Genomic DNA, 16,888 nt, shown 5'->3' with positions numbered 1-16,888 from the left:
GCTGAAATTTGTCCTTTTCCCCAAAAGTAACAAAGTAAAATATGAGACAGTTCCTGTAGTTGTTGGCAATTTCCCCTTTGAACAAAAACTTTTTTTCTTAGCACACTACTGAGGGGGTCTACAATTTTCTCTTACTTTTTACTACTTCCCTTTTCCCTCATTATTATCATAAGTGAAGAAACTTCTGGTACAGTTCCAGTCCTTTTCAAAAAAAAGTATTAGAAATGAAAGTTGTGTCACTTGCTTAATTCTTTGGCTAAATGTGAATAATACTGTTTATGACTATATTTGTAGTTTGAGGTGGAAGCATGGAAATAAAACTAAAGCCTGTGGAGTTGATGTGAATGGACACATTTTGGGTCTCCAAAGTACATGTCTATGCCCTAATTAATTCTCCTGATGATAACTACTGAGGCCAAGAAACATTTCTTTATACAGACATGAAAATGTGAGGTCTGTGTGCAAAAAAGAACAGGAACATGGCAGTAACGGACTGTAAAACCTGTCCTTATTTTAAAGAGCGATATTATTGTACCTGTATTACTGTAGGTTCAAGGCGATGAACCTATGCACAAAAGAAAACATCAAGTCATCCAGTCCAGAAAGGGCCATATAGGCTAGCTGATAAAAAGTCCAGAATTCTCCTGCAGCCCATGACTCATTTTGTCTGCACCCTTTCCACATCAGTGCGCTCCTTGCTTCACTAGCCAACCCGTACTTCTAACTTAACCACCTCACAGGTCTGTCTTGCAGTGAGTTCTAATCCACCTAGCCATCTGCTGGGACTGGACAGTACAACTGCAGCAACATAGAACAAAATCCCTGGCAGCCTTGTTATGATGGGAGACATGGAGTGTGCCTCCAGCCCCAGGCTTGGACTTGCCCAAGACTTGGCCTCCCTGCAGGCCCAGGGCAGTTCACATCAGGACACACTACTGATCTTAAAACATGGTACTAAGAATTGAAGACCGGTAGGCCTTATCATCTAGAGAATCGTTACAAAGCCATTCTCACTCAGGGCGGCTGCTGAAGTCACCCAAAAAGAAAGTAATAAAAACTCTAACTCAGAGGTCACCAGTCTCTGATGGAACACAGGAATGGGTACTGACTATGGAGGATTTTTTTTTAACTTTACTTTTGGAAATAAACACCAGAGAGTTTAGATTTTTGGAGCCTCCAAAGCCATGAGACAATCAATTTCTGTTATTCCCATTTGTTCTGATCCTTTGTTACAGCAGCCATGAGAGGCTAATGTACTTTCTTCCTTCTTCATAACCTTTTGTTTTCTCTTAATATTTTTTTTTTCCTTTTTTTCCTTCTCAACCTGAAAATGACAGCAGCTATATAGCACTTAGATCCCTTGGTAGCTGAGGGACAGATGGTGAAGAGGTTGTGCAAAGAATAGATGGCTTTGAATTGCCCTTGTTTTTTCTCATAAAATCAGAAAAAAATAGTATAACCCTCTACCACCTTCCTCTTTCCCAATTGCACTAAATTTGTACCATTATCTTTTCCTGCTCAGTGCAAATTAGTATGTTTAACACACTCCTTCCATAAGAACTGCTATTGTTCTATTTTTCCTTACTTCAGAAGTGATTTAGTAGAGTCTTGATGGATTATTTATCGCTATTTTCACTTGTCACAGTTGACAAGCAGACAAAAATATGTATTCAGGAGGTTTAATGAGGGAAAAGGAATTCCAGTGAGAAAAGATAAGTAGTGCCATTTTCCCTGCCCCATCCTCACTCCGGATAGAATTGATTTAAAGAAAAATATAAGAATGTACATAGTCAGTAGCTTAGTGCAAGCCGGGGTTACTACGGTAAAATCTGTTTGTTTGTTTTTTTCTCCAAGTAAATACATTAATGTCTTTCTTACTTTTTGTGCCTTAACAATACTTCACATTCTGAGGCCATGGTAAGTTTGTTGTGCTAAGATAACTATATATTATTCTACAATGTTGATTTTTTTATAATAGCACAATGAGGGGTCACAGGGGTTATAGCCCAGGTTGGGATACACATTCCTGAGACCTCTATGAGCAGAACTGTCAACACTAACCCACGATCCTTATCATGGATAAGGGGACCATGAGTCATACGGGACCAAGTGTGGGGGGCAGATCAGGAAAGGCAACATGTAGACAATGTCAAAGTCTCTTAACATCTTCCCAGATCCTTTAAAACCCCCAGATCTATAACCCCTAAGTCTTCCTGTACCGTTCAGCTCTGGACTCTTGCTGTTTGCAAAGCTCTGGACTCCAGCTGTTTGAAAAGCTCTGGACTTGTTTGTACGAAGACCAGGAAAGGATGGACTCAGAAATTGTGCAGCCATGGCTAATATCTCAGTGCAGTCAACTAACTTTTTCACTGCAGCTGGTCTCAGGTGGAAGCTAGGTGAGCTAATTTATGAGAAGATAACAGTAAAACTGAAAGTCTTGTTTTATGTGTGCAGGATCCGACTGACAGAATTTTAAATCATATAAAAGAGTTAGATGGCGGGCCCTCACTGGTGGCGCAGTGGGTTAAAGCACAGCACTAAGAAGCTAAAGTCATTTCAGCATGAGTTCAAACTCCACTCGCCCTGAGGTGACCCATATGGTGTGAGAGACCTCTCCTGACCCTCTTGCTGCTCCCCTTAGCAGTGTACTTTGTTAGGTGGCCTGTTCTGCTCCCCACTCTGTCTCTGGTGAATCCTCTCACCACCCCTGCACTCTAGCCTGTACCCCAGTTCTGAATGCATAAATAAATCTTAAAAAAAAAAAAAAAGAATAAGATGGCAACTGTCAACCAGGGCAAAATTAAATATTCTTTGGTAAAAGGGTACTGATTAGGAGTGTGATTATGGAAGCCATTTCCATTTCTTTTTTCAACATGCTTCTATTTCCTAGTTGAGCTCAGATATTCTCTGAAACATGGTACCTAACCCTGGAGTATTAAGAAGCTCCTCACGTCTTCACACATGACAAGAAGTGTAGTGAGGACACAGATGGAGTGGGGCTGATGGTAGGTTGGGTGTGGATAAAGTGAGCAGTTGCTGCCAACACAGCAGGGAGAGGATGGGGGTGGGTGCAGGAAGGAGTGTCAGGGGCAGGATGTCTCAGATTTCACAAGGAAAACTTGCACATATTAAGGGACCCTCCCTAGATTAAGGGACCCTCCCTCATCTCATTGGAGAGATTTGGGGAGCTGCTGGGAGAGCTGGAGAAAGGATGTGCTGGGACCTAAGGCTTTGGCAAGTTCCTCTGAGGTAGGAATTCTAGTTGTCATGCCAGAGGCGGGTGAGGCATTTAGTGGAGCGCCTCATCAGCTCACGTGGTCAATCACATGAGCACATGTTAACGTGCATCACAAAAACTCTCAGACATCAGGCAAGTCTTCAGGGCAATACTGGGTAGCCTGTTTGCCTAGTAACAGTGATAGCACAAACCTGGCATCAGTAGCTCTACATGTTTCAATATATACTAACGCATGTCAAGTTCACAACAGCCTCTCAGGCGGGGACTACTCTTATCTCCACATTAGAGTTGAATTTTGCTCAAGTTAACACAAGTAAAGAAGCACAGCTAGAATTCAGCCAGTCAGTCATCTGGCTCTGAAGTTGGGCTTACGCCCTCATAATAGGCGCATCACGTGTGTAAACGGAGCAAAGTGCACTAGCGAATAGCAGGATGCGCAGGTAGGTAGGCCTCCGCCTGGACTAAGAACTGCGCTCCTCATGGGTCACCATGAGGATGGCATTGTGGCTGCTGCCCTGAAGGCAAAATCTCCCCTATCCAGGGGAATCCCACTGACTCCTCACACCAGGCACCACAGCGACTAGTCTTCAGATATTACAGCAGGGCAACTTTACAGCCATTGGTATAAAAAACAATTCCACTTGGGGATGTTCCAAGGCTCCGACTTGCAGACAGCGTTCGGAAGGTGTGCAAGCCAACAGGGAGAGGCCTGTCGCTTCAGCCAGTCACCAGGTTTCTCTAGGAAATCAGAAGACAAAGATATATCTTCCCTCCCCTATATTCTTCCCCACAACCCCAAAATTAACTCACCTATTAAGAGGTCCCTAGCTGATTGGAGGGACCCCGGAGAGAAGAGGTTCAGGCCATAGACAACATAAGTGGGAGGGTGCCTGGCCTTGGCTCCTGTATCAAGAAGCAAAATGAGGCCACACAGCACACAAAAATAGATTGGCCGGCTGTATGTTATGATTTGGTTGTGTCCCTAGAAAACAAACACAATTTCTAAATGGTACCTTCATTCTGATTAAATGAAAAAAGCCTCAGAAACAATAATTTATACCATTTCATATAATTTTTTATCACAGAACAATCCCCCCCCCCCGGACCCCTACCACAATTCATATACACACAGGGAAAAACACAAAACCTAATATTATTCTGTCAATTCAGAATTCAGAAGAAATGCTTCACTTCTCAGATGCAACCGATTTACCTGAAAATTTAATTACCATCCTTGGAGAAAATCTTGATATACCTCAATGTTTTCTAACACTGAAAGAGCCATTTGTTTTGTTCATTTGCAATTGCAAAACGAATTTAAACCATTATTTGCTCTTCATGGTCCAACTTGAACTCCATTATTAATAAGACATAGAATTATAAGTTGTGGGCTTTAATTTCCTTATATTTTAGAAAACAACACAATACAGGTATAAAGTTATACCTGCAGATATTGTATAAAAGGCTTTAGCATACTGAAATAATCCAATTTTTTAAAACTTGCTATTTATATATACTTTCCTTTGAAAAAGGTCCAAAATTTAACAGTGCTTATCTTAGCCTTCAAAATACTGCCAGAAGAAGTAGCAACATTTCTTATTTTTCTCCCTGAATAGACAGCAAAACTAAGGAAAAATATGATATCAAACTCCCAGAGTAAAAGGCAATGAAGAATTTTTATCTCACCAATCAAAACACAATATATAAGGTTCAAAAATCCAACCAAGACAAGTTCACCAACTACTTTGAGTATAAAATGTAGATTAAAATGATAGGATTTTGGATGTGGGTTTTGAAATTCACTGCCTCGAACATGTTATATTTAGAAATGCAATTTAAATTGCCACCACTTCCATAATAGAAACAGTACTATTCTGAGACCATCTTTTAATAGGAAGAAAAACACAGGTTGTCCATGGGGACTAGTTATGTTTGGCCCTGAGTCCAGACTCAGTCTTGAAGGAATATTTCCACTCTTATGAAATTTCCTTTTGTATCCAAGTAGGTCATAGATTAATGGGTATGGGAATACTTCCTCTACATAAAAAAAAAAAAAAAAACTGAAAATAAAGTTAAATCTTAGTACATTTCCTATCAAGTGATTAGTGAAATAAGTTGGATGATACTAATAACAATTTAGTATACAAGTGCATAAGCATTTAGGTCAGTTTTTCAGAATGATATTTTTTAGATATATAATTAAGTAGCTATATTCCATTTACCTAAATTCTTCCTTTCACTAAAAGCTTATAAATACATCCTCTAGGAACTGAAAGTCTTTGTCTTGAACAATTTTGTGGTTTCATCTTGGATATGCCAAGCCCAACTTTATTTATTGGCTATGAGACTATTTCTTTGTATTTGTAATTTTTGAAATAAAAAACTTACGGCTCTCTTACAAAAAACCTACCCTCTCCATCATGTCCCTCCTTCATCCCACTTCCTATAAGATATCTGAATGCCCCAAACCATCATAAGCCTATCATTAATACATGCCACAGGAGTATTTTTTTCATTTATTTGCATTGATTCCTAAGAACACCTGCTAGTAAAATATCATTGCTTCCCAGTTTTTTCTTTTACATATGGATCAACTATTAAACGCCCCAAGGACTGATTTTTTTTTTTTTATTAAAAAGTTTATTTTTACATCATTTTTCACATTTTTTTTTCATCTCAATTGTAATCCCCATGGGTTTCCCATCACCAAATCACCCCTGTGCCACCACCATAGTCCCGTGCATTTCCCTCCCTTCCCCCCCCCCGTTTTTGATCCCATTCCCCACTCCACCCCCACAGAATGTCTCTGGTATATGGTTGTTCATTATTTTTGTTATTTTCTCGCCTGGTCCATTATACTCCTGCTATGAGTGAAACCATACGGTATTTTTCTTTATCTTTCTGGCTTATCTCACTCAGCATGATCTTTTCCAGCTCCATCCAAGTTGCTGCAAAAGACATGTGTTTCTCTTTTTTGGTTGCTGAGTAATATTCCATTGTATATATGTACCACATCTTTCTAATCCAGTCATCTACTTTTGGGCATTTGGGCTGCTTCCATGTTTTTCCAATTGTAAATAAAGCAGCAATAAACATGGGGGTACAAGTATCTTTTTCAATCAGGACTGATTTTTTTTTTTTTCAACAGGAATATTCCACTCGTTCCTCCAGTCGAAATCTGCCTTAAAACTTAGTATCTGACTATTTCCCATTTTTTTTTTTTTTTTTTGATCTTGAAACACAGTGAGGAGGACCATCTCAGCTTCAGGGCCCATTGGAGGCTATGTCATAAAAGCTGGTCTTTGTGTACACTTGGGGTTCCCCTCAGCTCACTGCATGCACAATCTCACACTCTGGTCACAGGGCAGGGACAGTGGGGAGTGCCCCTAAAACCTCCAGGACCCCTAACTGTCCAGAGCATGAGCCTAAGGGACAAGGTTATGTAAAGATCTTCTTATCAAGAGGTCAAAAACATCAACTCTGTTGTTAAGGAAAAAAAAAAAGTTTTTATTTAAGGAACGTGGGGTTATCTGAGGGAATCTTAGAAGGCCCAAGGGCTGGAGTGCAGCTGAGCTCAGAGGTGCCTGAACCAGGGCTGTCAACAGCCAGGGCATGTCCGTCCCATCAGCAGGCTGCATATGCCCCCTCCAGATGTCCAGTTCTCAAGGCACAGTCCAGTCAAGAGCAGCCTCACACCAGAGCCTGCGCCCACCTAGGCACATTCAGAGGCCCAGCGACCACAGGCAGCTAAGCGACCCAGCCTTCCTCTGCCCCAGGCACAGTCCTCCTACTTTAAGTGCAAGCCTGTGGGTAATCCTCAGTATACTCTAAGAAGCACATATTATTTTTGTTTTCCCAAAAGTAAACAGAGCCATAACCATAAAGAAATCTGCCCTGGGCTTCAGACAGAAAACAGTGGCAGAGCAAGGGCTGGTTGCTTATACTCTATGGGCCCCCAACAAACAGCACCCCAACAGCTAGAGAGAGGATTGTATATCTGGCACTGGATTGTTCTAGGACCAACCAAACTTTGGTAGATTTTATTAATAACTTTCTTTGAACATAAAGCGTGAACCCCTTTTACTCATGAGACGCAAACACAGAACCCCGGAAGAAGCACTCCTGAAGAAAGCTCTGGGGCATCAACTTTTATTTAAAAGACTCTGGGGAATGAAATGGGCTCCTGACCTGGGGAGGCTGTAGAAAAATAGCCTCATATTCTCTCCAGCCCTCTGCTTACCAACATGGAACTCTCTTCCTTTTAACAAAGGCTTACCATATGTATAGTTTCTGATGGTGGTATAGGTTACTTTACATTTGTTGATGGTTGTTGATGAATTCTTTTTTACTTTAGTCTAAGAAAACCACCAGTTTACTTGCAGTCATCCCGAACATTTTTAACTACACTCTTTTAGTTGCCTATGAATGTGGAGCAAAGGGAGAATAGCTGGGAGGTGGGGATTAGAGACATCATTTGCTCTACAGAAAGCTGAACCCAAGTGCAGCCCTGGACAAGGGCTCTTTGACTTGTGTGTGGTGTGTACAGACACAGCCAGCATCTTTCAGAGAAAGAACTATGGGAGATGAGTAGCAACCAAAGGGCCGGTAGTTCTTCACAGCTGACTGTTAAGATGCCACTTCCGTTTAATCAGAGCAGAAATCTGATAAACTACTTCAAAAACTGAAAGACATCCACATATTATGCTAAGTGAACTAAGTAAGGAGAAGAAAGAAAAATACCTGGTAATTTCACTCATACTTGGAATATAAAGAACCAAAACAGCCCCTCGGAATTCGACTGCAGAACAGAAGCTACCAGCATGGAATGGTAGGGCAGGGAACAAAGGGGTGCTTTGGGAGGTGAAGAGATGTGAACCCATACCCCTAAAATCATATACAGTGTTGTAAATCAATTTTTTCTTCAATCAAAAATGATAGAATTTTTTAAAAGTTCTAGACATGGGCAAATGAGTTTCTATAAACTTAGTTCATATTTCCAAAGAATGATTTAGTTTAAAGTCTAATTTCCTAACTTTCAGATCTGTGACTCTTGACAAATGTGTAGATGCAATTGTCCAGCCAAGAGGACACTGAAGAGGTTTTGAAAGTACTCCTCAGAGTCCTGTCCAGGGTGAAGCTGGCCCTCTCAGCAACCATTTCACGTACTTCTCCCACTTCATTGGCATTTCCCTCAATAGGAGGAGAAGATTGGGTCTTCTTTGATAGCTACTCAGCAATCAGCAAGGATCAATTCATCCCACTTGCAGCAATGTGGACGGAGTGGGAAGGAATTATGTACAGTGAAATTAGCCAAAAGGAGACAGATAAATACTGGATGGTTTCACTTCTATGTGGAATACAGAGAAACCAAACAAAAACAAATTCTAAAACCAGTCCTTGAAAACTGACCAAAGATCTCAGGCATCCAGAAGGAGAGTAGGGAACACAATGGACTATGGTGGAGGATTACGGGTGCTTTGATGGTGGGAGAGCTACAGTGACCACACATGAGGGGAGAAAAGAAAACCTTACTGGTAGGACTGAAATCTGAGAAATTATTTTATGTCATTCAAAGTCACCCCTGATAATTACCACCTTAATTAGGAGTTCAAGGTAATGTCAACAAATAGAGGTAAATCCTGTTGACAGTTTGCATCCTCTACATGTGATAACTTGACTTTTTAGCCCTGTGGCCTTCCTCCTGAAAATCCATAACCTCAGTCTAATCATGAGATAAACATCAGCTAAATCTTAACTGAGGGACAATCTAAAAACTCCCTGACTCTTCCAAATGATCAAGGTCATAAAAAAACTAAAATCTAAAACCTTGTCACAGCTCCCATTGGCCTAAGAAGACTAAAATGTGACACAAGTCTCCTGGATGAGATCCCTGAAAGGAAAAGAACGTTAGGTAAAAACTTAGGGAAACCCGAGTAAAGTACAGACTTCAGTGAATAAAAATGTATCAATGTTGGTTCATTAATGGTGACAAATGTAGCACACTGATGAGGCTAATCACAGGGGCACTGGGTACAGGGCCTGGGGGAGCTCTCTGTACTGTTGCCCTAATATTCCAATAAGTGTGAAAATTATTGACAAAACAAACTTATTTACCCAAACCATCCCCAATGGTTTTCACTTTTATCTATTATTTATTTTATATATCCTGAAGTGATAACAAATCTCACTGTGTAACAGCCACAATTGAATGAGTAGAACATATAACCAGTTATAGCCCTCAGATTTTGGAGTTTATACTGTGAACAAGGAATCATGCCAAATAGAAGGGAAAAGGAGATGGAAATGTGTCCAGATGACTCCGTCTACCCAGGCCCTGCGAAGGACCTGGCGAACATAGTCTTGGTTAGAACAATGTATAAATCTGTAAGCCAATTACATCATGATTGCCTCACCTGCTATTGGCAGTCTCCATGTACCCGACCCTGTTTTTTAAGACTTTTTTCTTTTACAATCAGATGCATTTCTTTCCTGCCTAGGTTCTATTGTGCTATATCCTTGGGCATGACATCTTAATTCTGTATCTGTATCTGAAATAAATAGTGTTATGCAGTATATACATATTATTTTTCTATTTTCAACAACTTGCTCAAAATTTCTACTTCTGTGCTCTTGGAAGGAAACAAAGAAGAAAACCCAGTAAGTTGCTCCACAAGCAAGAATTAACTGAATTTATTAGCAACCCCTCTCCCAAATGTACAAAGTAATGTAGTTTTGAAAACAGTTTGATTCATGACAACCCCTGATAAATGGAATGTAACCAGGATAGAGGCAGTGACAGGCTCCAGAATGGTCCCTGAGCACAGACCCTCCTGGCCATGTCCTTTTGGTGACATTCTCGTCTATGACCTAGGTACAGTAAATCAGCCTTCTAAATGCCCGCATGCTTCGCGCATCACAAGACAAATATTTTATAGCCGCCAAAATTTCTTTCCTCACTAGCACTGTTAGAGAAAGGCCACCTCATATGAAGGAGTAGTCCTTTTAGAAATCTGTGTAAGTGAATTAATTACTACAAAAAATGTAGTTAGAGATTTGAGTGTATCTGATTATGACAGTAAGAAAAGTCATTTCTCAGCATCTCACTGACATGCTTGCTTGGATGAAGTGGCAGCCGAATCTAGTCTTTTGGAACTAGACCCACACAGATACTCTAAATCCAGCTGAGAGCAGTGGCGTAAGGATCCTGCTGGGGGACATTCACATCCTTGAGGATGATGCAGCTGTACTCACCGTCACCTTTGCTAGCATGTTCTGCATTATCCCTGAAAGTACACATAGGAATTGAATGCTTAAAAGCACCCCTCCCCCAAGTCACCCAGAAAAACAATGAAGACACAAGACTGCAGTGCTGTTACTGAAGCAAGAGGTGATGATGGGGCATCTGGAGGGGCCTTGAACAGAACATTTCAGAACTGCACACTGCTACTCACACCACCTAGCCCAGATTTCTGACAATAATCATAACAATACATCTTAATACCCTAATTATGCTGCTGCTACTTATCTTAACGTTCAGACTCCAGGATAAAAGAAGATGTATTATATGTAAACCAATTACAGGCAACAGAGGAATTTAACAAGATAGGAAAGCATGCCATGTGACTGTCCAATTATGAGCTTTACTTAATTACTATGAGCTAAACAAGAGCCATCACAGTTTTAAAAGCAGTCCTAAATCCTGGATATGCATTTTTTTTTTTTTTTATAGCACAAGAGAAAGAGGATTAAGTTTTCTTTCATTGGAAGGGGTGTTCTAGGGCCTTATGACAAAGGAAAAAGATTTCTCAGAATGCCAGAAAGTTCCACCAGGAAGTAGAATCAACACAAAGGCATGTGGGCAGAGCACCTCAAATAGAGGAGACAGTAGGGACAAACAAGCCTGTCCCTCAGCACCCAATAGGAGCCAAGACTGTGTGTGCTGCAGAGCTTGTGAGAGAGAACCAGAACACTGGTTAGCCCAGAGCCTTGACAATAAATTAACCCAAAGGCAAGGGGATAAAAATTAATAATACACTTGAAAATGTGACATAGGATGAGCTCAGCTAAGTACTCATACTTACATAATTGATAACACTAATCATGACAACCCCCATTTAGCAAGCACTATCTATGCTGAACACTGTTTAAAGCATGTTACCTAGACTATTTAATCCCATAGGAGAATTTCTATTTCCTTTTCACACATAGAGAAACTGAGGCATAGTGAGTATACGCATCATGGCCATGCAAGTAGAGGCACCAGGTAGCCTGATCGAAGAATTTGTTTCTGCCACCTTCCCACCAGGCTACAGGGTCTTTCCATAAGGAGCCCAGTGGGGCAAAAAACAACAGCCATAGGCTCTTCACTCCCCACGACCACCAAAACATACGCTGCTCTCAAACCATTCTGAACCTGACCATCATGTGTTAATATTTTTATTAAAAAAATCTATTCATACATTCAATAGATAGGTGTATTGCATATATTATATACAATAATATAAATTATATACAATAAAGTATGTGTGTTTATGTATACCTTTGCCTTTGGAATATTTTGACTGGCCCAATGTCTTCAACACAAGCCCATAAGACAAGCAACTCGCCTGTTACTGATACTTACATGTATCGGTGAGGCAGGGTCTGGCTGGACACTCTAGAACAGAAATCACAAGTGTCTGTGTTATCATCTCATATTTTCAAGAATACATTAGTGATGATAAGAATGAGATGTGATCTTGCCTTTAACAGGGAGTACTGGCAGCTGGCCATGACCAGGCAGAAGAGCAGTACCCGCATATCTTTGCAAAAGCCTTGGTTCAATGTCAGAAATCCAAGCAGGGAAACCAGGACAATGAGCAAAACTGCCAGCACGTTTTCCTTCACATCTTCAGTCCTGTTCAAAGCAAACAAAGAAAAATAAAGGAAATAAGAGGTACTTCTGTCTATTTTTAAACAAAGGATATCTATCTGCTTCCCAAAAGACTGTTAGTGGTGGCAGAGTGTTATCTTAATCATGGTTTTATATTTGGTAAATTGATTTGAAGTTTGTCTTCCTTTCCTGAGTCCTGTGTTTATAAACAAAACAAACACATATTGCAAGCCCAGATTTATGTTACTGACACAAACGAAATGTAATCCCAGGCTCTCCCTGGTGACTCAATGGGGTAGAACACAGCATGATAAAGCTACCCATCCCACTGCAGCATGATTTTGATCCCTGTCCAGGGAGCTGACCTACATGGCACAGCAGATCTCTCCTGACCCACCTGCTGATCCCCACAGCAGTGTATTTCAGTCAATCTGCCTGTTCTTCTCTCCACTCTGTCTCTGGTGAATCCTCTAATAACCATCCCCCACAACACACACACACACACACACACACTCACATCTCTGGCCTGTACCTACTTTCCTGTATGCATAAGTAATTTTTTTTTAAAGAAAAGAAATATAATCCCATGGGGTCTCCTTAGCCACTATTCCATGAGTGAAATGCATTTCAGATAAAGAACTTCATGTGCTTCTTCTAAAAGTCATTAACACCTGGTTGAAATGGGAAATCGTTTCCAGATACAGTCCTCATAGCTACAAGGTACAGCCCAGGTTCAGAAGAACTCTAGCTGGTGAGAACTCAGGCAGAAGGTCTGCTTCAGGTCAACCATTTGTGGTCTTCTCTTGGAACTACAGACAAGCAGTGTGGAGTGAGGAAGTAGGCTTATCCAGGGTGGGGTACTGTCAATGAGTGTGCAAGTGACAACATAAGGGCATTTTAAGATGTTGTTATAAAGGGACTGAAAGTTGGATGTACGGCAAGCCCTCAGCCTGACTTTTCCTTAAGGTAATGCAATTGGCTGAACCAAGCTTGCTGCAAGGCATTCATATCAATAAAGTACTGACTGCTAGAAGGGTTAACTTTTGGCCAATCCCAGGACTAGATAAGATTCAAATCAAGTTGCTCTTTTTCATTTAATCAAGTCTCTCCAGGCAACTGTAATAAAAAAGAATCTACATCCTTAGCGATTTTATGAGTAGATCTTAGAACATAAGGAAGATGGTTTGCTGTTCCCACAATTGACTTAATCATTGCTTTAAAATCTGAATATTTCTGTCATTTGTAATTCCTATTTTGGATAATAGTTCTGACCACTACTTTTGTAACTAGAAACAGGACCGAAAAGCAGTCAAGCGAGATGTGATATTTTTCTCCCTAAAAACTACTGGTGAGCACAGGAGTATTTGGATATATAAAACATTCCTGGAGAGAGCTAAAGCCAACATGGCGGAAGAGTAAAGATGCCAAGATCACTGAGTCCAGGCTTGCACAGGAATTTAAGACTGAAAGCAGAATATTGACTTACATACTATGAGTTTCAACCCAAATGAGAACATCCTGGACTCACTAGAAGGAAGATAACGGAGGGAGAACCACTGATTGGGGAGTTCCTATTAAGAGAACTCCCCCACCCCCAGAAGAACTCACGCACATGAAAGATAGGCTGGATGTAGGTGCTGCTTTGCCCCTCGCTGAAGCCCTGGAGGTGAAGGGAGACGGCTCAGCTCGGTGAGTGGAGCCCATGCTGAAGAAAGACTGCAGATATGACCCAGAGAACCTGGACGCTGGGCAAGGCCTCTAGCAGACCAGATTGACCAGCTCGGGAATGGGCAAGATGGAGGCAGAGTAAAGACGCTGAGACGTCCAAGCTCACATAGGAATATATAAAAACACTAGCAGGAAAATAACTGAGGGAGAATCAGTGATTGGGAAGTTCTGATAAGGGAAGTCCTATCTGGAAGTATCACAGACAGCACAAAGAGTTCTGAAGGCCTAAATGGAGGACTGACAGTCTGCACAACTTGGGTGGTGTAGAGAATTAGGACAAGGTGTTACTGAACAGCAGTGGCTGGAAGACGTGTGTGCCAGTAAGTCACTACCTTGCAAGGCTCACAGTGCCCAGAAAATAAAACCAGTGACTGGCTCAAAGACAGGCCCAGCTGCAACACTTCTAATGCACCTCAACCCACACGGCTGCATCCAACCATAGAAGGAACCCAGGACATCAGAAAGCTATAAAGATCAACAGGGACCTTCCAGAGACAAGGACTCAATGAGTTACCAGAAGAAGCTGAACACCACAAGAGACCTCTGAGCATAAGTGGCAGAGATGACAGACACAATTCCACATGGTAGAGGCTGGAAAAACAGGAGATATTGGAACAAAACAAGGCTCAGAATATACTCCACAACTGAACTGTCTAGAAGTCCCTCTGCCATCCCAGAAAGAACATCCAGAAAGAATGCTAGTCAATAACAGTAACACTGTGTCTCAACAAATAGAAAGTATTAGAAGATATATGACAGGGAAAAGAAGACAAACAAATATTCAAGCAAGTCCACAGGGGGAAAAGTCACTACAAAAGATCAGTCAGCATAAACCACCAAAAAAAAAAAAAAAAGAAATAGAAAACTGCTCAGTCTACCAGATAGAGAATTCAGAACAATCATGATAAACAAACAAAAAGAGGACGAGAAGGGAAAAATAATATGAGGTTAGCTATCAGGAATTGAAGAATGCAAACAAGGAAATGAATGAAATAAATGAAAAAGAAAAAAATGATATGAGACAAGCAGTCAACGAACCGAAAAAAGAAAATGAGACATTAAAAAAGGAAATAGAAGAAATGCAGGCAATGAAAAGGTCACCAGAGGAAATAAAGAATGCTGGGAAAAGTAATAAAAACAGAATAGAGGAAATGAAGGAACAAATCAGCTCCCTCAAAGATGCAGAAATAAAGGGAATTCAAACAGAAAAGAAAGAGAAATAAAAAGAAAAAGGAATGAAGAAACACTTCAAGAGCTATCTGACACCACTAGAAAAGGAAATAACAGAGTTATAAATAACCCAGAAAATGAAGAGAAAGGCCAAGGAATTGAGAAAATATTCACAGAGATAATAGAAGATAATATGAAGAAGGAGATGAAAGTTGATATCCAAGAAGCAAGAAGAACACCAAACTACCATGATGACAGGAGGAATACAGCATGACTATCATAGCAAAACTACCAAAAATATAAGACAAGGAAAAGATAATGAGAGTGACAAGAGGGAAGAAACAAATAACCTATAAAAGGAAACCGATCAGGCTAACATCAGACTTCTCCGAAGAAACACTACAGACAAGAAGAGAGTGGAGGGACATACTCAACAAACTCCAAACCATTAAATGTCAACCAAGAACACTCTATCCTGCGAAGCTCTCCTTCCTCTATGAAGAAAGAATAAGGACATTTTCAGACAAACAGAAACTCCACAATTTTGTCATAACTAAACCCCCACTCCAAAAAATACTACAAGCCCTCAAACCAAATCCAACAGAAGAATGAACAAGAACAGTTCAAAACAAGGAATAAAAATGCAAAAGGACCAAAATGACCAATGTAGTTGCCAGTATATCAATATTATGTCTAAATGCAAATGGCTTAAACTCATCAATAAAAAGACACAGAATTGCAGGATGGATTAAAAAACAGAACCCAATGTTCTGATGTCTGCAGGAAATACATCTAAGTGCAAAAGACAAAACAGATTGAAAATAAAAGGATGGAAAACAGTTCTACAAGCAAATGGACCAAAAAAGAAGGCAGGAACAGATATAAATAGACTTCAAACTAAAAAAAGTTAAAAGAGACACAGAAGGCCACTACATTATGATTAAGGGGACAATACAATAAGCAGATATAACAATCATGCACCAAATGAAGGAGCACCAAAATATATCAGGAAACTACTGTCATCTATGAAAACGTGTATCAAAGAACATACATACATAGTAGGAGACTTCAACACACCACAATGGACAGATCAACAATACAAAAAATAAGCAGACACTAAAGCTCTGAACGAGGACCTAGACAACATGGGTCTAACAGATATCTATAGAATACTGCACCCCAAAAAATCTGAGTACACATTTTCTCAAACCCACATGGATCATTCTCTAGGATTGACCATATACTGGGTCAATCTATAAATATCAATAGATACACTAAGATTGAATCAAACTGGAAATAAACCATATGAGGAAGACAAGAAACCCACCTGCCACATGGAGATTGAAACCCACACTACTGGAGGACCGTTGGATCAATGAGGAGATCAAAGAAGAAATCAAAAAATACCTGGAGAAGAATGGCAACGACGGCAAAAAATCTCCAAAACTTATGAGACACATTAAAATCAGTTATAAGAGGAAAATATATAGCAATACAGGCTCACATAAAGAAACAAGAAATAACTCAAAGAAACAACCTAATGTCCCACCTTAAAGAATTGGAAAAAGAACAACAAAATAACCCAAAAGCTTGGCCCTCCCTGGTGGCGCAGCATGTTAAAGCACAGCACTGAGAAGCTAAAGCCACTTCCGCATGAGTTCGATTCTCCCCTGCCCCGTAGGTGTCCAAATAGCGTGGCAGACCTCTCCTGAGCCGCCCGCTACTCCCCTCAGCAGTGTACTTCATAGATATGTCTGTTCTGCTCCCCCACTCTGTCTCTGGTGAAGCCCCTCACCGCCCCTGAGCCTCTGGCCTGTACCCCAGTTCTGTATGCACAAATAAATAAATCTTTAAAAAAATTAAAAAAATAACCCAAAAGC

General features: G+C 40.5%; 1 protein-coding gene across 3 annotated transcripts in view; it reads right to left on the bottom strand.

Annotated features, from left to right (window-relative positions):
* PCNXL2 (pecanex-like 2 (Drosophila)) overlaps window positions 1-16,888 on the bottom strand; it is a 272,672-nt gene that overhangs the window by 167,108 nt on the left and 88,676 nt on the right. For all 3 annotated transcript variants that reach the window (XR_001145936.1, XM_004691129.2, XM_012731293.1), the window contains exons 11-13: window positions 11,981-12,134; window positions 11,862-11,894; window positions 4,049-4,220 (exon numbers count right to left, since the gene is read on the bottom strand). Coding sequence is in view for 2 of the 3 variants with exons in the window: in XM_004691129.2 (XP_004691186.1) it covers window positions 4,049-4,220; window positions 11,862-11,894; window positions 11,981-12,134 (359 nt within the window). In the remaining variant the exon portion in view is untranslated. The remainder of the gene's footprint in view (window positions 1-4,048; window positions 4,221-11,861; window positions 11,895-11,980; window positions 12,135-16,888) is intronic.

The sequence above is a fragment of the Condylura cristata genome, unplaced genomic scaffold (genome assembly GCF_000260355.1).
Source record: "Condylura cristata isolate star-nosed mole 26May11 unplaced genomic scaffold, ConCri1.0 scaffold00030, whole genome shotgun sequence".
NCBI lineage: Eukaryota > Metazoa > Chordata > Mammalia > Eulipotyphla > Talpidae > Condylura > Condylura cristata.
Note: the sequence above shows the minus strand (reverse complement) of the source record. Positions and strands in the feature narration are given on the sequence as shown.